The sequence below is a fragment of the Simochromis diagramma genome, unplaced genomic scaffold, assembly GCF_900408965.1.
Source record: "Simochromis diagramma unplaced genomic scaffold, fSimDia1.1 OVJJ01000337.1, whole genome shotgun sequence".
In the NCBI taxonomy this organism is placed as follows: domain Eukaryota; kingdom Metazoa; phylum Chordata; class Actinopteri; order Cichliformes; family Cichlidae; genus Simochromis; species Simochromis diagramma.
In genome coordinates, this window is record NW_024386982.1 from 2,102,615 (window position 1) to 2,129,355 (window position 26,741).

At 40.6% G+C, this 26,741-nt stretch overlaps 1 protein-coding gene across 1 annotated transcript in view; it reads left to right on the forward strand.

The window, feature by feature from the left end:
* The window catches only part of astn1 (astrotactin 1), a 424,302-nt gene that overhangs the window by 378,098 nt on the left and 19,463 nt on the right, over positions 1 to 26,741 (forward strand). Inside the window, exons 19-21 of the mRNA XM_040039526.1 lie at positions 706 to 839; positions 1,305 to 1,456; positions 24,047 to 24,182. Of these exons, the coding sequence (XP_039895460.1) occupies positions 706 to 839; positions 1,305 to 1,456; positions 24,047 to 24,182 (422 nt within the window). The remainder of the gene's footprint in view (positions 1 to 705; positions 840 to 1,304; positions 1,457 to 24,046; positions 24,183 to 26,741) is intronic.

Here is a 26,741-nt window from a genome sequence, read left to right on the forward strand (position 1 = left end):
TGATCTGAATGTTGAATAAACGCAGGTTCAAAATTCTTATTTCATTGTTTTTGGTGCCTTAGAGGTGGAGAGATAAATTGAGGTTTCGCTGAGAGTACTCTGGATAGCTCTCTCTCTTTGTCAGCCTATAAACCAGAAAATACTGTCAACAATCACAAAAAGTTTTCTGTAACTCGGGCTGTGAATGATATACAAACAACCCCCTCAGAATGCAGACAGAATAAAAGTGAAAAACTGTGCGTTACTGAAGTAGAAACAGGCGCATCGAACTGAAAAGTCTTTAAATTTATGTAGAACAAAATGTTGCATGTTTATTGGGATCTAATAGATATAACCGTGGAACTTCCCCTTCCTGATTACTTTTTTACGCAGTGTTTTATGTTTTTTACATGTTTTTATGTTTTACCTCATTAGACAAACACCAATTTGCAATAATTTGCAATGTCCAGTGGAGAAAGTGTAGTAAATGAAATAACTTAATGCATATTTGATACATTTTCTTGTATTGGTTAAAGACACCCACTTAGGTAATCAAATTTGCCTACAAATTGACCATTGCATGGAAAAAGAAACACACAGGGGTTTTTAACTTACAGTTCCTGGTATAAAAATCGTGAAGTAGAAAAGTTTATGTGAGAAAACGGCTGTAAAATTACAGGTGTTCATGTGTGTTTATCTCTGCCCTCTCGCTGTTTCTTATCGTAGGCTCTTCAGGAGGCAATGATGAGCATGCTGTGGTGCTCAGGCAAAGGCGATGTTATCGATGACTGGTGTCGATGTGATTCCAGCGCTTTTGGCACAGACGGACTGCCCACCTGCGCCCCGCTTCCTCAGCCCATGTTAGTAAAACCTGTATTCTTCCCCTTACATGGATTGTGGTAAATACAATCAATTGTTTCACAGGCAGAAATTGTTCTCCTGCTTCAGCGGATTTGTGTGCATGCAGTGTTTTATTGCAACATTCCTGTGGTCAGCGCGTTTGTTCTCCGGCTCGGTTTGGGTGCTCTAATCAATCCGCTGAGCTGCCATTCATCGATTTCTTGGCATAAAACTTGTGTGCACAATGTTTTCAGTGACATAACTGCAGAAGAGAGCAGCAGAGTCAGTCAGACATTAGCGGATAAATGACTATATTTTCTGTTGACAGAGGTGTTTGTGACAGTGCAGAGCATGTTTTCAGTTGGATTGCAGTTGACAGAACATGAAGGATAATGTTAGCTGTCAATTACAGTAATGAGGCCAGTGTGCTGAAAACATCTTTCAGTAAGTGGTGCACTTGTATATATCTGTCATTCTGTTGCCAGGCTTAAACTGTCTTACGCCTACGAACCCAGCAGCTCATTGGTCATCATGGAGTGGAACCACACGGAGCCCCCAATCGGTGTGAGGATTGTTGATTACCTCATCAGCCAGGAGAAGGTGACAGAGAGAACCGACCACTCTAAAGTTGAGACAGGTGCGTCAGTCGAACACAACATATGTCAAGAGTTTGACCATGAATGGCAAAGCCTGCGAGATGGGAAATTGCACAACGTGCTGTGGTGCTAGTTAGCAAACACCTTTAGGTAACATGAATCACATTCATCCTAATATTCCCTGCTTTACTTTTATAGATACAAAGGTTTACAGGTGAACCAATAGCACACTGCGGTGAAAATGTATTTGGCACCTTCCTGAAAGTTAACCTGAGTAAATACAAAATGCAGTATTTAAATGAGGATTTGCCTTTTGCTAAATCATGAATTAATATTTTTTGGAAAGCTGAATTTATCGTCACTTGCCGAACCCAGGCCAGCAGAATCAAGGACGAAATGACAAACTGAAGTAAACTAAAAGAATCCAAAAACCACCAGATCACCACAGTCTAAAGCAGTGGTTCTCAAACTTGTCACATCGTTCCCCACATGGCAGGAAGAAGTATTTTCACGCCCCATCTAAAGGAAACAACGACAGAAAAGCCAAGCTGCAACTTTCTTTAGATAATAAACTAATTCACAATGAATCCTTCAGTAATTTTTGTTTAAAACAAACAACTTTCATTTCAAACAACTATTTGTGACTTTTGTTACTAGACTGCTGCATTAGTCTGCACCACCTCTTCAAAAAAGCAACAAGTTAAACAGAATGTGAGCATTATAAAGTTCTGTCTTAGTCTTATTTAAAAAAAAAAAAAAAAAGAAATCCAGAAACTTGTGAACAGAGATGAAAAATAAATAATTTAGTGAGAGTTTAATGCGTTTCACTCTTAGTGGCTGCAGTCAGCCTAGTTTGACTGCAGAGCTGTGGCGGGGGGTGGACTGCGGCGCGGCTACGGGGGATTTGGACGGACCTGAGCGGCATCCGCAATCATGCCAAAGTAGGTATCCCCGACAGAATTTGTTTCCTTGCGCCGGGAGCATTCGCTGGGCAGGGAGAGCGGGTCCAGTTGGCGCCGCCTCCATTGCAACCAGCTAGACGTGGAAGTAATGAACTGTTTTAGTGAAAACGTGAAAAATGAATGTTACTGTTACTAATTACTGTTCAGTTTGTGGGTGACAACAGAAAATGATACATTTATTGTTCTCACGTGTTATCGGACAGGATTATTTCAATAAAGCAAGGAGATTTTGACTGATAATTATTTGTATTCTTCTGTAACTGTACAGAGCTAAAACCTCCAAAATGTCAGGAGTAGTGGGTCATTATAAGAAGTGTTTGTGAACTAAAAATCAAGAATGTGGGATGTTGTTTGTCCGTGACTTGGACAGCCCAGTGTTTGCTCCCGACGCAGGGGAAACAAATTCCGTCGGGGGTACCTACCTTGGCACGACACATGTTCGCACTTCTCAGTACACTTCTTTATTGCGGCTGCAGCTTTTCAGCGGATGCAGAGCAGATGTGCATATTATTAGCGAACTGCCGCAAATTTCTTGGTTCTGCCGTAAAAGTGATTCAGATGTCAAACATTAGTTCCACATGACTTTTCTGCCAGGTGACTTGCGCCCCACCTGTCACAACTCTGCGCCCCGCCACACACTTTAAGAACCACTGGCCTAAAGAAACAGGTGGGAAACAAAGCCACTGACATCTGTCAGTCTGGAAAGAGTTACAAAGCCACTGTTTAGGCTTTGGGACTCCAGTAAACTCCGATGAGAGCCATTATCCCCAAATGGAGAAAACTTGGAACAGTGGTGAACCTTCCCAGGAGTGGCCGATCTACCAACATTACTCCAAGAGCCTATCGACAACTCATCCAGGAGGTCACAAAAGATCCCAGAGTTCATGATTCAACAATAACAAAGAGACTGGGCAAAAGTGGCATCCATGGGAGAATTCCAAGGTGAAAACCATCGCTGAGCAAAGACAACACAAAGGCTCGTCTCCAAAGAACATCCTGACTATCCCCAGAACCTTTTGGAAAATATTCTGTTGACTGACGAGACTAATGTTAATGTTTTTGGAAGGTGTGAGCCCCGTTATATCTTCTGTAAAACGAACACAGCATTTCATAAAAACAACATCATACCATCTGGTCTGAGGCTTTTTGCTGCTTCAGCATTTGGACGACTTGTCATAATTGATGGAAGCATAAATTCTGCTGTACCAAAAACTCCTAAAGGTCAATGTCCAGCCATCAGTTGATGCCCTGAGGTTCGACTGCACTTCGGTTCGGTTCAGAAAACTAAAAAATAAAGGTGGTTGAGTGGACTAGTCCTTTGGCATGATCTTAAACAGCCTGAAAACTGTCCAACATGGCTGAATCATAACAATTCTAGAAAAATGTTTGGGCCAGAATTCCTCCACAGCAATATTAAAGACTGTGAAATGTGAACCTAACCATAAGTCCACCAATTTAGCTGCACCATATGGCCATAATTTGTGTGGAAGAAACCCTGGTTTAGAGCTCAAAAGAAAGAAATATCATCAAGCTGCAGAAAACTCTATTTCCTGAAAAAGGTGCTTTCCATGGCAAAGGTTTATCCTGTTAAACAGTTTGACAAAAATGTTCCATTCAAAAACGCTTTAAGCATTAATAATAATCGAAGTCAAAGTCTGTTTAGGTTTGTCAGCACCAACAGTACAAAGATGTCCTTTTGAGCGCTCTACCTTTGTGCAGTCTTAAAAATCACTCTTAGTTGTTATACAAATAATTGACTTGTAATTTATAATGCCACCACAAGATGGTGTACACTAGTAATAACAATGGAATTATGTGTAATTTGTTCAGAAGCCTGATTTCAGGACATTTACTTGTGTCTACACAGCTGTGGCTGTTTTGGACACACTGTTGTTTAACTAGCCAGATGGCAGCTAGAGGCATTAAAGCTGCTTCAGTCTGCTTTACCTCTCACGTATATCAACACACATATAACATACAGTACACACACTTAAGCTTTACAACAAAGGTTAGTCGCCTCTTTCTCCAAGCAGCTTTCATTAGTCCCTTAAAATGATTTCTGTTTGTTTTCACTGTTTAATCCGTAAGGATTCAGTGATTTACTTCAGAGGAAGTCAGTGAAGCAGCTACACGAGCAGCAGGAGTGTGTGTGGCTCTGTCATCCATAACAGAGAGCACAGCTTATTTGGCCCTATATGAGTAGAAGCTGGCAAAACAGGGGCGGTTTATTTAAGCAGTAATGACCCAATCCATAACGGAGACTGTTAGGGTTCCCTGTGAGCACCAAAGTTTGTTGTAGCTTAATGAGAGAATAAACTGTATTTGTCAGACCAGAGAGGATCATTAATCAATACTGCGGGTTCAGAAGGGAGTGGAAAGTGTTTTCTTTATTAGTGGTATTAAAGAGAACGTGAGCTATAGTTTCGGCACTAATGGTTCGTGGCTATAAAAGATTGTATTTAGTCTCTATTTCAAGGCTTCTTCTTTAGACTGCAACTGAGTTTTGCAGCACGGTCGATCTAATGTGAGCGCTCTGTACATTTTACAGTTTATTGAAGGTAGCGAGAGGTGCTTGTGTCTGTCTGTCCTGCTCTCTCGTATTGGAACGATGCTGCATCTTTTTATTGATCGGTGAATCGCGATGGACCCTGATCACAGAGCATTTTCTTTAGCGCTATCGGAAAAACATGGTTGCTGTAGCTGCATTATTGCAGCTAATACTTAATGCTGTTACTTTACTAGTTTGCACAATTTACCATGTTAAGCATGAAAATATAGAGACTCTTTTCATCCATGCAAATGTACAACCTGCTGTGAGTGTAGATTAGTTTTGAGGTTGAACGTGCGTCATCAGGCAGCAGATGCAGCAGCACCAAAGACAGCAGAGGTGCACATTCTGGACAGATGAAGATTGTGGGGAATTAAAATTAGTTTAGCCGAGGACGAGACACGCATTCATAACAGCAGCTACACTCTGTTGTCATGGGATGATAATTTGTGTACTGCGGCAGAGACACGTCCAGCAGTCTGAATGAAATCCCAGCGGTTGGTGGCTCGAGCGCTCGTGAAAAAAACACAACAATAAACAGCAATCAAGAAAATACATATCAGTGCCCCAAATACATGTAAAGAAATTCAAATATACAGGGACAGGAAATCATAAATCTATTCCAATATCCTCAATAAACAGACTGAAAATGTCATTTTACTTTTTCAGTGCCTCGGTTGTTTTCTGTAGTTATATTTGTACCACGCAATCATGAATTTTCTTGTGAGTTTTGTATCTATTTTCTTCCACTTATACTTTCACAGCACTTCCCTGCTTCAAGCTGAAGTATAGATTGAGTCAGTGCAGCTGAAACAAACTGCTGATGTCCGTGAATTCAGTTCAGACGTCGGCTGATACAGAGATAAAGAAGAGAGATCGTACCCCAAACAAGATGCTAATCTAGCACGCTGACTTGTGGCAATGTTTCTTATGGAAGTTAGCGGCGTAACACAGAGCCTGTGCCACAGGAATGTTTCACTCTTTGGATTATTACAGCCATGCTCAGGTTTTCCAGTTTATCTTGCTCTTTCTAAATCAATTGATGCTTGTTTCTGTGGTGTAATGTCAGCCATTCTCATTAAAGTAATAGAGATGACTTTTTTCACACAAGAAAATATCTTTTGTATCCACTCAGCTCCACTAGCACCACATGGGGATAATTTCTTCAGGTTTTCCAGCCAGCTCCATAGCTAATCAGTGGCTCTGTCTAGACCCTTAAGGATGGCATAGATAATATGCTTTGTTCTCGCTGGTGTAACAGACTCTAGTCTCTCATTAATTGCTTCAAAACAAACTCACAAACAGCATTTGCCCAGGAGGTTTAATCCATCACTGCAAAACTGAAGCAGAAAATAAATTTATCAGACTTTCTTGCTCGCTGCCTGAAGTCCCGTTTTGTTTAGTGTCTGCTTGCAGAAAAGCATGACACTGCACTGTTAAAAGAGCTGAGTTTACAAATACTCCGCTTAAACCACTGGAGCCGTCTTTGAGGGTACTTCCTATGTCTAATATGCACTTTAATGTCGGCCTTAAGATTGTTGCAGTTTGTTTTTTAGCCTCCTGGGGTTTTTTTTCTTCTCTTTTTTTAATCGTCAGCAGTTATGTGAAAGTCTCTTTCCTTCAGGTATCTTTATTTTATTAAGAAATGGTGTATCTTTATCAAGTGTGATTTAGAAAGTATAAGCACATATTTTGCATGTGGGTGTTTTGGATGTTTTAGGGGATATGGTTTACATTTTTGAGCTGAATAACACTCATAATGAATTTCTATTTACTGACTATTTTGAGTCCTGCAGATTTAATAAAGTTGGTATGTTATAAAATCCTGTTCAAGTAGTTCATGAACACATCAACCCAGTACATGTATGACATACTGCTTCTACCAATTAACATTCACAATAGAGGTGTTGAGTTATACACGTATTGATATGACAGTCATAGTTTCAAGTGTATGAAGGCTCCCGTCCCATGTATGGCTTAGTCCTGCTACAGGATAACATCCTTGTGACTTGGAAAACTTTGTGGTTACTCGTGATAAAAGTGAATTTTTCAGCAACCCAAACAGTTGTGGCAAACAATTAGCCATCCAGATGTGAGTGTATAAGAACCCCAAGCTCTCCATTACCACCTGTGGTTGGAAGGCAAGTAGTGATCTATGCAATTGCTCCTCTCAAACAACTCAGCTGTTACTTTTAATTGACAACTAATTTATAAACACTGAGCGATTGCTAACAAATTGCAATCAGCTGGAGTCAGTTTGCACTCAAGACTGCAACCTGTCAGCAAAGCCTTTCTTTGCAGTAGGAAACGTGACTAAACTGGTTGCCAAATGTTTGTATTCTGTGCCTTTCTGCAGCTAAATCACTGCCCTGCGTCTACGTCACTATTTGTGAAGGGATTTCAGTTTCAATTCTGTGAGGCTCTGGCTGGACTGAATTTCTGTTTAACATAGATTTCTGTGGTCAGTAATAGATTTCCAGTTTATGTCTATTCATCACAGTTAATCATTGTATCATCATATTGCACATAATTGCCAGCTTGACCCCATTCAATCACAAACTCAGATTGTGATTGTCTGATTGCATTAAAAGTCACTTTGAAGATGGCCAGTGACTGTGAGCAGTTGCAGACCTGGTCCCCATTTTCAAAGTCAATGGGATTATAATTTCCTAGGACACTGTAGCAGTATTGTGGTCACGCCATGGTCTCCTTAATGTGACTGAAGCACAAGTTACACAATTAACTGCTTAACTGGAGCTTCAGCTCAAAGTGTCTACACAGTTTCTGGCAAACTAAGCTAAAGTTTGGGCTCAAATTGTGGTCGTAAATATTTTGTACTTGTAAATCAAATGCGTATTTGTGAACTGAGTTTTGTAACCTTGTAAACCTAAATGTCTGAATATGTTATGTTTGTAAAGATACAAAGCAAACAAAAAACTACGTGTAAAACTCTGCGCTCAACTCCCCTGGCTTCTGTGTGACTTTTAACTTGCAAGTACACATTTTGACCCAATTTGTCTTTCTTTTAGCTGATTGGTCAATGTCATGTCAATCACAAATGTAACAATCCAATTAGAGAACAGATGGGTCTGTCGGTGCTTTGCTGAGCTCATCTATAGATGCACAAACATTTTCAGATATTTTGGTTTACAGGGTCACAAACTCAGTTCACAAATACACATTTGATTTACCAATTCAAAATATTTATGACCACAATTCGAGCCCGTACTAAAGTGACTCCCATTATCACCGTTAACTTTTCTATTATTGCAGATACTTGTCCTGCACATCTGGGAGACAGGCTGTGGCTTTGGTGTTGAGTTCATTTCATTACTAATTTGTTGTTGGCTTTGGTCGTTGCTCTTTTGCTTTTTCTCTGATTTCCAAGAACCCTGAAGAGCTGCTCCGTTAAAGTATAAAGACACACGTGGCCATACTAGACTCCATATTTTAAATCTTAGTGTTTTGGCCACTGCCATGTTGGTTTTTTAGAGCCTTATATGAAGTGTCAAGTTATTAGCAAAGGCTAGCTAATTAGCAAGCTGCACAGAGATTCGGAGTATATCCTAAGGTTTATGTTGTTTTGTAGTTATGTGACAGCATGTTTCACGTCATGAGTGTCAAGAAAGTAAGGTAACGAGCAGTGGAATTAATTTTTTTAACAGTAACAACCCCAACACTGCACTTATCGGCCAATTAGTGCTAAGTAAAAGTCTATTAAAATAGTTTAAATTGACAAAACCGAGGCACAAACTAGCAAGCCATGTTAGTCAGATCCAGGAGGATAAGATGTAAAATTAACATGAGATTCTGTGGGGAGCTGATAGACTTCTGGAGGCACTGTGTGGCTTCCTCAGCACTGGCTTCACTTCTCAACTCCTGAAGTTGCCCCTCAGTCCACAGGTGTCTGTATAGTTTCCAGTCGGACTGACTGAGTTGTGTGGCAGAGAAGGACCCACTCACACGGTGTTGCAGGTTGTCATTTGTTTATGGCTAAGTGTTTTTGGACACATTTTACCCTGGCAGCTTTTCAGCTGCGTTCCCTGCTCAGCACAGCACACCGCTCTCCTCCACTGGTCCCAGCAACATCCTCAAAAAGGGAGACACAATTAGACGATGGAGGTCAGGTGTGTCAGTCAGCCCCTGAACCCAGTACTCCACCCCTCCCCTGCAACCAAATCCCGCCATATAGTTTCTTCATTTGTAACCATCAGATTTCTTTTTTCTAATTTGTTGATGCTGATCACTGCATAGTGACAAACTTGTGTTGTGACAGCTCTAAGCCTAAACTTGTTTGATTTTTGCCTAACACTGAAGTGCATGAGAAGTGTTAAACAGAAAGAGAAGAGCTGAAATCCTCTCTGATGCCGTACAGATAGGAGGAGGATGCAAAGAGAGACTGTGATTTCATATTGAAAAAAGCTGCCGGGAGCTATGCAGGCTTCTCCACTCACTGGAAAAGAAGCGCTAAATCTCAACGGCAAAACTCAAAAGCGGTTTGTCTCCTCAACATATTTGAACCCTTTCACCTCCTTCACACTCAGCAGGCGCATAGAAGCTAACGTATAGGGTCGGGGGATTACAGAGTTTACTGAGATCAAATTCCATATCTTCGGGGCATTTAAGTTGTCAAAACTTTTAACGGCTCCCTCGCGCTGCTATTTGGACTCTCCGATGTGTGAAATTGCCCCGCGCTGCTCTAATTGCACTAAATGAAAGCTATCCAGATCTGGTTGTTGTGGCTTGGCTGTGTTAAGAAAAACACATACGTAATGTTTTATCACAGCTTGCCACCTATGCATCTCATCTTTAATGGATGATTGATTGCTTGGGAGGACACACCCTGATGCGAACACGACTGAAAAGGGTGCCTGGGTGTGGATGTGGAGTTCAGGAGAGCAGAGTGAGAGCAGGGGAGACAGGCAAACTGAAAGATGGAGAGATCTGGAGAGCCCTCTCTGCACGGCGTGGTTTTTATTTCAGCTGTCAGTCTTCTGTCATCTCCGAGAATACATCTCACACGATCTGATGTTCAATTCTTCACAGATCTCTTCTTGGCTGCCTCTACTTTCCTCTTCTGTTTTTTCCTACCAGCTCCCTCATCTTTCCTCTCATCTCCTGACCCCTCCTGTTCCGTTACTTTTCTCTTCTTAACTCTTCTCATTTAATCTTTATTCTAACCACTACCTTTTTCTTATCCTTGCCTCTTTGCTTTCAGGTTTCCAGGGGAAAAAATAGAGGAGAGGAGGCCAGGGATGGGGCCTCCTTTTTTTTATACCAGACTCATATTTCTTGCTTTTATTTTATCTTTATAATCTTCTCCTCCTTAGTCTTTGTTTTTTTCAAAGAGCATCCAGAGGGTAAACCATGGGTCAAACTAAACAACTATCTCATTAGTAAAACCTTTTCAAGCAACCATAGTTAACCTACTGCACTATAATGTACCATAATGTCTAAGTCACAGCTCTCTTATGACAAAGGAATAGTAAAACAGCTCCTCATCACGTGCAGGCTGTATTTACTGCGATAGGTTTTACAGCATGATAAATTAGGAGTTGTGATGGATGCATTACAGTATCTTTGCACCATCTTTAATGATACTTTAACAGGCTTTGATATAACTGTGTAATGTGGCAATATAGATCATATTGAATCCCTGTCCTAAATAAGTGACAATGGAAATCCATCAATGGTAATACAGAGACCTGCTTTACGCAGTCGTGGGCGTATATCCACAGAATATAGTTTAATAAATAAAAGGCTTGCCAGTTCTGGTGAATGTAATGATGCTCAAACTTTTAATACTGTACAGCTTAAATGAACACCATCAGCCCTCTGGAGACAAATAGATCTGCTATGTTCCAGTAGTTTGCTAATTTTGCTGTTTTTCTGCCATCGTTCCTGTTTTCCCAGGTTTCCCTGTTAAAACTAAATAAGATATTATCAAATCAGGACCAAATGTTGGACTAAGAGAATCTAATGAACAAGAAGGCAGTGGCTATCTTGACATAGATAATGTGTTTTGGGAATTTTCTCTCTATTCCTGCCTGTCCCTGTTACTCTGTCAAACGCATCACCTCCTGTGGGTGGTGGATAAGGAAAGTTAAATTGCTACATGAAAGAGAGAATTATTTTAAAAGGTATTAACCAATTGCTCGCGTATTGGATTTGCATGTTAACACGGTATGAGTCATTTGTTTTCACACTGGTAATGCTGCTCTTGGAAAACCCTTCATGCTACTTCAATGGATGTAATAATATTTCATCCCTGAAGTTAATCCTCAAATGTCTTGCATGATAAATTCCAGAAGGACGGTGAAAGCAGAACATCCATTTATGGGAAAAGATCTGCAAAGACAGTACTGCTCATCTGTGCTGGAAACAAAAAAGATGACCACTTGCTTTCTCGGAATGCACAGCAGAAACAGATGTTTGCTACAAAACATCTTTTAAGCTGCGGTCTTTATCTATGAAGCACAGACCCGCTGACAGATGCACGGTTGCATTTGCTGTCCTCTAATACCGATAAATCTACACACAGTACATACAGCTGATGATCAAGAGAGTCCAGGTCTCGACTCGATGTTGAGCTGACAACACACTGTTTGTGCGGTAATCTCTTTCTTAACAAGCTTCAGGCACACAAGGTGAGATCATAGCGAAAGCGCACACATACGCTCACGCATATGCACGGTCCCAAGCAGATGTTTGCAAATAGGAAGTCTGCTTTAAGTCAGAGCACCACTCGGCTGGATCGGTCTCGCTGTGAAAACAAACATCCCCTGAGCTGGAAGCAATCCAATGATCTGACGGCTTTGATCACCCGGCGAATGAGAGGTTTGCTTAGGGTCAGTGGAACTCGGTATCCCCTCAGCAAACACATTACTCACCTGTTTACATCATACGCTTACACACAGACAAATAGGCCGACCGGAACATGTGTGTCTTATCCCCAGACCAAAATTGGGAAGAGCTTCCTCTTAGCGCTGGCAATTTCCTCAGAGCTGCCACTGCTTGACCTTTCCCACCTGCTTTCTCTTTACTGATAACACTGCAGCACGGCGCCATCCAAGTCAGGCCTGTCATTTCTGGGTAGCTGGGTGTAAATTACAATCCATTCATCAACATGTTTAATGTAGTTTGCATGCTTGGCTAAAATTTTACCCAACACCTCACTCCTTTAACTGTATGTCCAAAACTTGCCTTGGAAAAGCTTGAGCGCAGAAGGACGAACAAAAAAAAAAATAATAATTTGAGGATGTTTTGAAAAAGAGCCCACTTCACCCTCACTCCACATGAAGGTTGAGTCTTACAGTTTACCCAATGATTTGATCCAACTCACCGCAGATGGTCATCACTTGACAGCTCTACACTTCTCTGTATTTGGGTGCCCGGCATAAAAACACTTGAGGCTTGATGTTAACTGCAAAGTTCCTCATCGGTCTTTGATCTGGCAACTTCCTAGCACGCACACTTGTGAAACACCACATAAGTGAAGATGGTGTCGGTAAGTCCGCGCCTGGTATCTGGATCAATAATAAATACCATTTGATTTTAAAATTCCATTCACTTTATCTTTTCCAACATAAGCATCAGTGTCTCCCTGTGGGTTTCAAATTGAACCCCACCCAGGGATTCCAACAAGGCTGGCTTCTCTGAATTCATGTTCAACATAGAAACAGATGGGACTTGGAGCTTTCTGCTCTAAAACAAGCTAGATTCCTATAGTACTCAAGAGCAAACATCCAAACATTATAAAACAGCTTCTTACCTTGGATAAAAGGTGGGCTGGAGAGATTCTTTCATGCTAATCTTGCTTTCCTGACGTCATCTGTAAAGGACCATAAAGAGTTTCCTTCTTAACTGCAAAGTCACAAAGTTGGAGAAGTAAATGTTTAGTTGATAATTAGCAAAAGCTGTGGCTCAACTGTTCAACACGATGCAGTGTTAAAACCACTCTGCCTCATCACAGCAGCAGATTACTACTGGCGTGTTTAAAAAAAGCTTTACTGTGAGAGTGAAATGAATTTAAAAAGCCTTCAGTGGGATAAAAGACACACTATCTAATCTCTGACTAGCTCTCACCAGAATCCTGTTTCGTATGCTGGATTAGGATGTAGGGCCATACGCTTCTTTTCATGAAGGCATTGCTGAACTAACCAGTCACAGTGTCCTACTGATTTAACCTTAAGGAGAGCTGCTGTACAAGATTTCATTAGATACACTTTGATTAAAAAGCATATGCAATTCTAGAGGCGTTATAGAGACGCACATTTTTTATGTCAGAAGCTCCACTGATAAGTCAGAGTCTCTGCCAAACGGACATGGGATTATTGATAGACAGTTTGGTGATTGTGTTCAATTCATTTTCCATGTGGATTTGTGCTTCTTCGTGTAATTATAGAGTGCAAGAGTGCAGAGTGTGTATGGAGTTAATACCTACAGTACATGCAAATGGACAGCAGAGTGCACTGTGCTTGTGTGGTTTGGAAAAATAAGGCCTTTTACTGCATTTATCTCAAGTGGTGCCACAGTTTGAATGGACTCAATTGCTGCAGATTTACATGTCTACACAGTCACATTGCTTGTTTTTCTCACCAGTAACTCCATTTAGCACAACTAAAGTGAGTCAATTAAAAGTCTGAAGATATTCTTAGAAGTGAGTATATCAGACGGACAGCAGTTTTGAGACAAAGAGAGGTGAGGCTGAGATGGTTTGGGCATATGCAAAGGAGAGATGGTGGATATATTGGACAAAGAATGTTGAATATGAAGCCGCCTGGAGGAAACGAGGAAGACCTCAGAGGAGATTGATGGATTTTCTGTTATTTTTGTTTCATTACATTTGTAGTGTGATTGGCATTGCTTACTCTCTTACCATAGTGCGTTACTGGCTGGTTCAATAAAGATCACCGTGTTAGCAGATAGTTGTTAAAAGCAAGGTGTATACGTTTTTTATAGTGACAAATAATAAAAACAAGACCCTACAATAATATAGAGAAAAGCCCAGTCAGAGACCCACTATGAGCAAACACTTGGCAACAGTGGGAAGGAAAAACTCCCTTTTAACAAGAAGGAACCTGGGAGGAGCAGCCATCTGCCACAACCCACTGGGGGTGAGACAGGACACAAGGCACACTGTGGAAGAAAGCCATCATGGGAAATCCCCCAGCACCCTAATCCTGTTACAACGTGACTAAGGGAGCCAGAGATTTATAATAATTAATGATTTAATTAGAATCAAATGCATTAATTGTGTTAATTCAATTATTAAACTAGAATAAGATAAACTCAAGATGTCCCATCAGTGTCTGTCAACAATGTTTCATAACACTTGATTATTTTCTCAATGGTCTTGATACCTAATTGTTAGTTTTGCAAGTGAAGTTCCAGGTATTGTAACCTTGTAAGCTTATTTGTAACATAAGAGGATTCGATGTTGAACTTCAGCGCCTTTTTTACAGGTTTTTAAAAATTATTTTCTTTACGACGTTTGTAATGCATAATGTAATCATTGTCCATTTTTTTATTCTACCAGTTTTCTGCAGTCACCCCAGAAAAATCAATGCTTGAAGACCACAGTAGGATGAAAATGATCATGAAACTGCAGGACACTGATTTAACCTTTATGTTATGTTAACCTTGCTTTTATAGACCAATAATCAGAACGCAGCAAGATGGCAACCAGCTGAGTCAAGTTCCCTATTGCAAAGAGACGTGACACAAATGACTTGCACCCAGCAACGCAACTTGTCAGCAAACTGTGTTTATAAGTTTTAAAGCAGTTAATTGCAAACTTTTGCAATTCTCAGAGAGAATGCAGTCAGTCAGTATCAGACTACAACTGTTTAGAGACAGGTTGCCAACTACATTGGCCGCCCAAAGTTTGAGGGTGTTTTATGCTCAACCATTGGGTTACAACAGATGTTTGAGTTGTAGACCTGAAACACTGACTGTGTGTGAGGAAAGTGAGCTAAATGAAATATTTTGAGCCTATCCCACCTTTGACAGGAGAGACAGCTGACGCCACACTGCAACCCTGAATTGGATAACTGGAAGAAGATGGATGGAAATGAAAATAGCACGGATAGAAAGTAAAAACATTCTCTGCTTTGCTTCTGAACATTTCTCCTGTTTACAGAGCTAGCTGCATTTTAATAAGCAGCGGGATCTTCACTGTCTAATGTAACTGAACCCAGCAGTCACATAAAACAGTCATTAAGACAGAAAATAGTCGGTGTTCTGAAGCCTCAGTGAAATGAAAAAAGTTCACACCAAGAAGCAAATGTTGCCCTCGATGAATTATTTACTTTTATTTATTTCTTAATTTTTGGCAAGTTCATAAAAAAGTGGGAAATCTGCGTGATCTGGATGACACAGCATCAGGATTCAGCTTCGCTAAACACGCAAGGAAGTAAAGCATTTGGCGCAAATCGGCGTGGATTGACACATTCGTCAACATAGAAGCATATCCGTTGCGTGAGACAAACACCTGATGGACAGCCTGGATACTGAAGCACTTAAAAATGTCGTCAGCACGAACTGTCCATAAGAGACGGCAGTTCTCTCGAGACAAACTGGAAAGAGAAAGATTTGGACTTGGAGAAGCTAAACAAGCCAAAAAACCCTCCATATAAACCACATATAAAGCAATGATGAGTGAACATGCAATGACAGGAATGACACGCATGGAGCCTTTACTTAAGAACTCCTGTTGTGTTGTTGCTAGGCGCATCCGCCCTAGTCCAAGGTGTTCCATTCTTTTATTGATTCGGCCAAATCGAGTTTTAGCGTGCAAAGCCCTCTCACGGTAACTGCTATCAATTTGGTCAACGTCACTTCTATCAAATTATAAAACAATTTATCACCCCTTTGTAGATACAAATTACACCGCTGTGACGCAAATGCAGCTTTGCAGCATACATATCAAACACAAATTGAGAGAAGGCAGAAACAATTTGGAGAGCTGTTCCTCCTTTTTTTTTCTTCAACATGAGGCAGTTTATATAATTAAACCTTCAGCCGGTCCCATACTCTTCAACCTCATCTTCCTCTTTCTGTTCTGTTTATTTAACAATTACCCCTTTATCTTCAATGAAATGCTGGTCTTTAGAAGTTACAAACAGTCCCGTGCATCCAGCCAATCTCCACGGTCTGGTAGTGGTTGTGACCGCCGCTGGAGTGCCAAAAAATAAAAATGAAGGGCCCGTCAAAGATCAGATTTTGTTGTGTTGTCGGTCGCTTTTCCTTTTATCCAACGGAAAGGTAGATGACCGAGTCCAGATGTTATTTGTTAAGGGTGTTGCTGCCAGTTGTGTTGGTGTGGCCGCCAGCTGCCAATTACAGCTAGTTACAAGGAAGCTGTCTGCTTTAACAGAAGTGGATGAAATTCCAGACAGCCCTTAGTGAAACCTGTTATAGGATGGAGAAAGGATCTCATTTGAGTCTTTACCTTTACAGGCAGAACCTGTGTGTGTTTGTGTGCACATATGTGTTCTTTCCATGGGCTTCAGGGTCTCACGTGTCTCTCTATAAACCTGACTTCACATCAACTATCACGGCACATTTTAAATATCATTTGAGTTGAAGCAAGTTGCTTCCACAGCTCCACAGTCACATGCCGCATGAGTCACTGGCTCTACTTCGACTTGTGAATGAAGCATCCCAAAAGAAATCTACACTTTTTGGCTTTATAAAGAAGTATTACTGTTGAAAATACACTTGCATCTTTTTGCCTATGAATTGAGGTAATTGGTATTACTTCAGTAATACACTTAGTACTGCAGAGTTGCAACAGTTGAAATAGTAGTCCTAGATTTGATCAAGCCTAATCGTGATGGCTTTGTTCCACTTTACGTGCTCAAAATCAAAATCCGTTAGCACAGACTCAATCTAGCTGCTGCTCCTTTAGCCATACGCGCGATTGGGAGCTACTAAATCCAGATAGGCAGTGAAAGCTGCAACATACTTTTTATACTTATTTCTTTCTCACTGGATCAAACTGATAGGAAATATCAGGTTGAATTAAGCTAATGTTATAAGCCACAAGCAGGCTGTTTTTTATTTTGGAGTCAGAGCAGCAGTATATGATGCAAAATTTAACAAAACCTAACATGCAGAATTTCATGAAACGTGGCAGAGAGGTTTAGCAGGGTTAAAGAGAGACCAGCTAAATCTTGGTGCAAATCTGGTTCACTTTCATTAAGACTTCCAAATAAGTCAGTCGTTGCTATTTGCTGCCAGGTGCCCTTCTAGTTTTCAGATCAAACTATCTGATGTTTGACAGACATTAAGTTTCCACAGTGAAAAAATTATCAAGCACCTGTCCTTTCCATTAAGAAGCAGAGAAAAACAGCCGTGGATTGGCTGCATAGGTCTACACACACATACACACACTTGCACACTAAGGGTCCAGGCCTGCAGAACTGAACTGATGACAGCAGGCATGACTTCAAAAGGTGAGACATCCCATAACTCACATCATTCTCCTGGCAATCCTTGATTTTTCCAGCCAATCATACTCTAAGAATGCTGAGTAAACAATTCCAGCTGAATGACAAGTTTCTCAGAGCACCTTGATTAGATCTAAAACTGGTTCTTTGGAATCTGCATGCAGCGTGCACGGTGACTCTACTTGACCTACGAAGCCGCACCTAAAGGGTCCTGTGTCGATGGCTCTCCGTGTGGATGTCCGTGCTGTAAATTTGCACCTGAGCGGAAGGTCTACCAAAAAAATCCAACTTTACTCAAATGATCACTGCGATCATAGAAACGTATTTGAAAAGACAGCAAACACAGAATTTGTGCCACTGCCAAAACCTTTAGCCATGACGGTAGTGTTCCATTCATGTTCATTCATCCATTCAGCGGATCCATGTCCCTGGGTGTATATGTAAAATAATCAGCAATAAAACAGAAGATATATTTTATCCAAAGATTGGTGAGATTACTGTATTACAGAAGTAGCTAGCACATGAAAAACTATGTAGCCAAAGAAAATCAGATCTAAGAATACAAACAGAATCGCTCAGGAAGGTTAAAAAAAAGTCAAGAAATCAGATGTAATGCAATATGATGTGGAGCTTAATATGCAAAAATCAAACAAATAACCACGGCACCATGTGGCAGCCACGCTGAAGCAGATGTTGGAGAAAGTATTCAGCTCTAGTCATCATACTCTAAGAATGTTGCAGACCCACCTGCAGAGGGTGGCGCACAGTTGGCGATGGATAATCCACTTATTATCCATCGCTATTCACCACAGCCACGGTTGTTTGATTCACCTCTGTGGCGTCTGATGGATACAGCAAAGGAACAGTAAGTAATGTGGATGAAGTGTCAGGGCCACAGAAGTCTTCCTTCACAGTTGTACAACTACTACTAATAATGATAATATTCCATTTATATATACTTGCATACTCACTACTGAGAAACTCTCCCACAGTGTCTGTTTACAACCTTTGCTGTGTATTCAGGAACTACCGAGCTATAATTTCCTGTTTCAGGCTGATTTAGTGATTTTGCTAAATAGACAAATTTACAGCCCTTCCCAGCTGAACCTTAAACCATCTACCAATGTCATCCTAGGATAAGCCGGTTGGCCTTCGCTCTACAAATAAAATGCAGGCTCATGTTTCTCAGATACTGGGAAATAAACGCTGTTGAGAGACAACACATCAATGCATTGTGAAAAATCAGAGTTGACACAAATGTGCGCGATTTCTCTTCTTGCCAGCAGCTTCTTTTATTTTATATTTCTGTGACAGCCATAAATCTTTGTATATCCATGTTCCAATTTTTATTTGAAGCATCATTCACCTCCTGTTTTGGCACACTTTGTAACCTATTACTTATAGCGAAGGCATATTTCTCTTTATTCCACTTTTTATTGCACCAAATGTTGAGCAACGCAGACTTTAAGGACTGTGATTGACAACTGCTTTGGAAAGTGTTCCACAGTGGAAATTGGCTCTTCTTTATGTACTGTGCCTCATAGTAAATCAAAGATTTGCTCTCTTAAACTCAGGGAGTATTGCGGAGCTATTCGGAGAATGTTGAATCATAATAACCCTGGAGCAAACAGGTTTGCAGCCTAGGAGGAAACTTTAATGAAATCGCTCAGGACTCACGCTAATAGATCAGATAATGAGCTAATATCATGTAAAATGGTTTTCACGTACACTTTCCCGTTCTTAGTTTCATAGTGGCCGAGCCAGCAGTTCTCTAGCATCCAGAATCAGTTTCATCTTCATCTGTCAGCAATCATTTTGTTTCTGTGTACATTTTTATTCCTATTGTGTTGAGTCATGTCCATAAATGCCATGGCAGCACACAGTGTTACCGCTCTCCTTTGACTGAGGCATTTGTTATAGATAATTTAGGTGCGCGTTTTGTTCTTTTGGCCTGCAGGCCACCCACTTCATGCATTGCTGTCATCGTGACAGTGCACCGTGGGGTTCCCAAAAACTGGGCTGTATCTATTGGGCTGCAGTTCTGCTGCTTCAGGTGGTAAACTGGCAGGACGGCTACAACTCAGAGGGAAAGATTGGGTAAAAAGTAAATGGCAGTGCTTCAACCCACATCTTGTGTGTCTCAGTCCAAAGCTAATTCAAAGTGTCTATGGCATTTTCATACTTTCAGACGTTCACGTCACCACCAGCTCTGAGTTTTAATGAGCTTTTGTCTTTTGTGTGAGCAAAGGTGTGTTAAAGGATTCATGAACTTTTGGCTCGGATCAGGTCTTCTCCTCCTCCTGCACAACTTTACAACATGTGAGAACGGCAGTTTGGGAGTAAGAGTAGACAGGGATCCGAGGACGTGAGAATGGATCACCAGTACGCACTTGGCTAGTAATTTTCCAATCACAGGAGACTGACACTGCCAAAGGCACCTTGAGATCAGTGATTGAGTTGAGGCCAAATGTGCAACATAGTTCAAAGGAACAGTATGTTTTCTAGACTAGAATCATTCCTATTTATCACAACGTGGGGTCCTAGAGTTTGGAAATACCTTTGTTCAACTTTGCTCTGAGCAGAGTCCAAAAAGTACAAGAAACATGAGCAGTGTGATGTTTCAGATGGGTTGTAAAGTATCAGTCAGTATAGCCAGTGTATCACTTTATTTGGGGCTAAAATTACAACTAGCCCATACACAGAGAAAAACCCAGCTTCTCACAACTTGTGTGTCGATCTCTTTTAATGAGACTGCTCTTACAGACGAGCATTTTGAGCATTTTTTGAATTATGTATCCAGTCATGATCACATTATTTCTCAATGTAATTATCTCAACTAAATAAGTACTGGTTTAATAAGATTTACTAAGGAGACTTTTTAAGAAATTCTCATTTGTGTTTTCCCTGGATAGGATTTCCTTGGTGGACCACAGCGGTGGGATATATCCTGTTATCTGCATTTTCGGGATGGTGTACCTGCTATAAACCTACAACTCTGCAGCTCTGTTTATCTACTCGCATTCCCTCTAATTCAGACATCCAAACTGAAACACTGGAGGAATGATTGGCTGAAGTGCTGAAATTTATCATGACTGGACTTGGTTTCAAGTGGTGAACTTGATACAAACAATAACAGCTGTTTTCTACACCGACGTAACATTTTGTAAGCACTTTTAACAGCTGGGGAACTGTCACAAGCAACAGGTTCTCAGTTCAACACAACTTTAACAACTTTGCCAAGCTAACGGGATTTAAGATGCTGCTCGAAGAACACCGGCGGCTGAGTTTGTGTTCTTCCACAATTTGAAGTTTTGCTTTCATCGTGTTTGTTAAGTTTAGTTAAGTTTAGTTGTATTTGAAAGCTACGTGTTCTAGAATATGAATGAAATTTTATTTATAAAGCACCAAATAACAACAGTCACCTTAAGACTTTTTATAGTCTAAGGCAAAGGCCCAACAATAACAGAGAGAAAACAGAACTAAAGAGGATTTGAAATGAATACAGTAAAAGTTTTGGTTTGTACGCCAAATGTCAGAACAAGACTCAGAGTGTGATTCACTCTGAGTCTCTCCTTTTTAGCATCTACATGGGTGTTAAGATAAACAAGTAGAATTATAGTATCTGAACTGACGACTATCTATCACCAGGCGGATGATAAATAAGAAGCCTGAGTCTGATAGAAAACTTTCGGATGAATTAAAATGTTGTCTTGGTCCTTGGTTGATTAATAAGCTAGAGTGGAAGATTGCTGCTGCTCCTCCTCCTCAGCCTGTGATTCTGACTCGGGTGTTGACCTTAACAGGTGACTATTGGTTATAAATAACGTCTTACACAATGATCTATGGGGTTGTTTTCTGTGGGAGTGCAGACTTGTTATGATGGATGGCTAATTCTGAGAATTCATATTAATATGGTATTGTCTGGTTATATCAGAAATCTTCTTTCAGTATTTGATCCATATATTTAGCACTTTTTAAGATAGAGCCTCTTTTAATGTGTCTAAAATGTCTTTGCTATGTTTCTTCTTGCTGTAAAAAGCAAAGCAACTAAAAGGGGGTGTAAACAGTACCTCCAGTGATATTTTTTCCATTTCTCCAGCCACTAAAAGGCAAACATGGATAAAAGTGAAAGTCACATTCAGTATTTTTTAATTTGAATGAAATGCATTTCAGTTATCCTCATAAATGCCTCCAGTATTAGACAGCTGTGGTAAACACAGCCTGTTTGTAGCACAGTAGTAAATCTCCACTGAATTATAATGTTTAGACAGACAGTAACTGTACATGAAGATTGATGTTGGATGCAGGTTCCCATTTAGAGCATTACTCGCACAGAGATTGAGAGAATTACTTCACATATTCTCGAGCTGCATCCTCCAGAGAAGGTTCAAACACTGTTTCCTTTTCATATGCCTCCTTACGGAGGAGACAGATATAGACCCACAGTGTCACTTTTCATTTACATCTCCAGCAGCGGTTATGTCTTTCGTTCAGTAAACACCTGTTTTTCCTCCTGCTCTGTCTCAGTCTCACTTGTTTACTAGCTGGTGACACAGAGGAGGTTGACATAGATGGCCACCTTTGAGCACCTGTCATTCACACATACACATATTTTCACACGCAGAGGTGAGGTTCCTGTGTAAAGTACGCACGGGTGACCACTTCAGGGTGTCCATCACTTCACACACAAATATTGCATAAATAAACACTGACAGGGAGTGTGTGTGCCGAGGAGGGTCACCAGTGACCACCTCAGAGCACCCATTGCTTTACACGCCTGTGCATGCACACAGATTTGGGTTTTCCAAAGAGAGGGTTTTTCCTCTGTACAGTGAAACACATCCCAGAGGCCAAGGTGCACCATTAATGTACACACTGCCAGCTGGGAAAACATAGATGAGGTGCTGGAGGTGGAGGAGGAGCAGGGGGCCAAAATTCAGAAGCAGTGTGTGAAGCACCAAGTACATCCCATTAGTCATCAGCTTGATTCAACACATCATTGTGGACCACTCTTCTTTACGATTATTGAGTTCATTGAGGTTTTCATCTATTCATTCGTTTAATAGGGTTGAGATTTAGACTTTGACTAGATCACTGCAAAACCCATTCTTTTCTTTTTCAGCCATTCGGTTGTTTTTTATGCTGCTCTGCTTGAGATCATCATCCTGTAGTTTGACACAGTTTTGGCAAAACCTAAGCTATTAGACAGATGGCCTCACAGTTCACTCTAGAATACTTTGGTATACAGAAGAACTCATGGTCGACTCAACAAGTTCAAGGTGCCCACCAACATGCTTGGCAGTTGGTATGAGGTGTTTGTGCTTTACCATTGTGCATTTTGGTTAAACATCTGCACTTTGTCTCCATCTAACCAAAAGACATTGTTCCAGAAGTCTTGGGCCTTGTTCAGCTACAACCTAATCGGTGCTGCCATGTTCGTTTTAGAGAGAAAACACACTCCTCGCAACCCTTCCGAACAAACCATACCTGTTCAGGTTTTTCATGAACTGAGACTTTGAACCCAAGATGTAGGTCTTTTTTATATTTACTCAGAGCATGTCCACCCCAGAGAAGACTGACTATATGTTGGATTCTTTTCACCTTGTGAATAATACATCTTACTGTAAAGCGATAGATTTCAATTGTTTGGAATTGGCCTTATAAATGTGATAGGTAGCAACTGTTGCTTCTCTAAGATACTTGCTGGTGTCTTTTCTCCTTGGCATTGTGGTAACACAACACCTGAATGCTCCAAACCTGCAAACTGCCTCTGCTTTTAGAAGTGTTAACACTTGCTGATGATCAGTTAATACAGTGTTTGATTAGCAGGACCTGCTAAGAGGTTAGCCTCTTAAATGGAATCAATAAGACTGTACTTAGTTTATCACAGACTGCTTCAGCATTTCGGCTTGCTTTTTGTTAAATAAATGATGGCATGATGTTGTTTATCAGAGGTTGTATGTTACCTAATCTTGAGACCTGATTGTGAGACTTTTTTTCAGGGGAGCACAGAAAGGGCTTACACAAAAAAAGTGGGAGGTAGAGGTGGTAAAAGAAAACTTTTACCTAAAATCTTAGTGTTGAATGTGCTGAAAAAAAGTGGGTGGATGCTGAATGAATAATACTCCCTTCGCAGCATGTAGTGTCAAGGTGCCCTTGGACACCCATCTGCAACACTAAAGTCACTGAATGGACTGCATGTTTACAGAAGTGTTGGCGTCATAGCTGATATGAAGATGCATAATTCGGCCCTTTAAAAAGAGAACAGGGCGATTCTTTTGCTGTATAAATTAATTTAACCATTGAAAGTAGCACAAAACAGTTTAAAAGTTCACAATTTAAAAAAACACAACTGCCCTGAGATTAAAAATAAATAATGGGTCAACAACAATTGGATTTTTGACAGTTTCAAATCAGAACTCAGTATTTATTTTGAGTGAATTTAAACAAATTATTTGCTGCCTTAAAAAAATAATGGCAAAATTGTAACAGTAGAGAAACTAACACAAAAAGTAGTACTCTGACACATATTTTAGAGGCTTAATAGCGGGTTAATTGCCATAAATAAATCATAAGCAAATCATTCATAAATTTGAAGAATTGTCTGAACTGTATGAAATACTTGGATGAATTAATCCAGAGGAATCTCCTGACTTACCTTTGTTGCAGAAACCCTTTTAAGCTTTGTGGATGACATCTTGTCTGGAGCCAGGTCTCCATGTGTGATGTTAGGTGACATCCCTGACCTACTGTCCTCCTCCATCAGTATGATTATTCGCTGCCTGGAGCCCGACACCACATACATGTAAGTATGGAGTCTGTTCTGAGCGTGTCATGTAATAAACAAAAGTGACCCAAAATAGGCACTCTGGTGGAGTTACTTTGTGTGTGTGTGTGTGTGTGTGTGTGTGTGTGTGTGTGTGTGTGTGTGTGTGTGTGTGTGTGTGTGTGTGTGTGTGTGTGTGTGTGTGTGTGTGTGTGTTTATAAGTAGTTTTAAACCTTTTGAGCCACAAAACAATATAAGAAGAACTGACTGCGTTACAGTCAGTGCGGGAGCAGTGGCTTCGCTCATGCACGATTCATTTGCAGTTTGGAGCATAGATGTGATTGCATCCCCTAGTCCTCCCCCAGCCTGATTGCAGCTTGGGGAGGACTATCCTCCCCCGTGAGCGCTTTGGCACGAGCTAGGTGCCCACGGCAGCACCCACTGCTTGTTGAGAGTAAGAGCGATAAGCGCTTTCACGTCAAAAAGTTGTCATAAATGAGTCTCCAATAACACCAGAAAAAGTAGCCAGATTTGTCCCTAGTTGCTTTTTGGAAAAAAAGATGCTAAGTTGGCAACACTGGCTGTAGAAAAATAGGCTTAAAAAAATTGCTTACTGCAAAAACAAAATAGCTAACTCTTTAGCTAATAAAGAGCTAATTTGTTAGCTCCAGACTGAATGTGGCCTCTTCTAACTTTAAGTTCAATTTTAGTTATCAGTATTATTATTGCAAATTTTATATATTTTTGATTTTAAATCATTTGATACTTTTGAAGTTAGCACTGTTGTTCACACTATGTTTTGCTTCTTTGTTTCTTTTTCAAATGTTACAAAGTACTAGCTGCTACTAAGCTAGTTAGTTAGCAACAGCAAATAATTTAATTCTTTTGATTTTTGTTTTATTTTGTGACATCACATGCAGCACTATCAGAGAAATGTCAATGTAGCTTGTTTTTGTGGTTTTACAATCTTTCAAATCCTCTATAATGTACCTTTTGTGTACTTCTCTTACTAAGTAACAAACTGTAGATCATGTGGTTAAATGATCATCGTGCACCATTTGTCTATTATAAGCCACCGTACCTTGTGCCGGGTAATACAGTCAGAACATCTGTGGGCTTTACACATTTTCCTAAATATTTGTGCAGCCTAGGTGGATTATGTTTATTTTTTTTATATTTTTTCCCCATATTGGCATGATGGTGTCACGCAGTTCCTTCATATTTTCGGTTGCACATCCATAATGGGAATCTTCCACCATAAAGGTGGTCTATTGGATTGAGATCTAATCAATTCTGAAGCTATTTGAGTCAAGTGAACTCATTCTCATATCCAAAGAAACCAGCCTGACATGATTTTAACTTTTTGGTACGTTATCTAGCTGGTAGCAGATAGATTGTGGTCATAAATGGATGGACATGGTCTCCAACATTACTCAGGTAGGCTATGGGATTTAACAATGTTCAGTTGGTACTAATGGGCCCCAGGTGTGCCAAGAAAATATCCCCCAACACATTACATCACCAACACCAGCCTGAACCATTAATACAGCACAGGATGAACATTACTTCCATGCTTTCATGTTTTTTATGCAAATTCTGAGCCTGCCATCCAAGCAGCAGAAATCGAGCCAGCACAAACTGTATCCTCAGATTCTTGGTCTGCTGCTGAGGCTCACCCGCTTCACTGTTTGACAGAGAAGCTCTTGTAAGATGGTGGCTTGAGTTACTGTTGCCTTCCTATCAGTGCAAAGCAGTTTGGCCATTCACCTTTGACCTCTGGGATTAACAAGGCATTGCCACTCACTGACTATTTCCTCTTTTTCGTAAACCCTAGAGACCCTTGCAGATCAACAGTTTCTGAAATACTCAGACCAGTTTATCTGGTATTAACAACCATGCCACGTTGGCACTCCTTCTTTAACTTCAGATTCTCAGTTTGAACTTCAAAAAGTTGTTTTGAACATGACTAAGTATATGGAGCTCCCATGTGACTGATTAGATTTTTGTGCTAATGAGCAGTTGAACAGGTCCTTGTCAGATTTAAAAACCTCAGTGGTCTGTCAGTGTATGTATATGCTTCCAGTGCAAAATTAAAAACTCACACACACAGATGCACAAGCACCGGATGCTCAGATGCTCTCATTAGCATGCTCACACTTATCTCACAGAAAGCTTGCCAGGTGGGAAGCCACATGCATAACACACACATACACACACACACACACACACACACACACACACACACACACACACACACACACACACACATACACAGACATTGCAGAGCAGAAGAACAGGGTGGAGAGGGGAAAAAGAGGGAGAAGAGAGAAAATGCAGAGGTAACATTTGGGGCTGAGAAAGAAAGAGAGGAAAGAGTGAGAAAAAGATAAACAGCAGTGTGTAGAGGCAAAGAGAAGTAAAGAAAAAAAGGGCAAAAGGCCCATGGACAGAGCTTCTTCAAACAATTTTGACGTATGTGGGTTCGGTGAACAGCTACACATGCTCTTTTAATTCCAGTATCAGCGAGATTCCTGCTCTTTCTATCCTGTCTGACAGCTCATTCATCTCCCTGAGCTCTTAGCTTGGGGAGAGCCTCT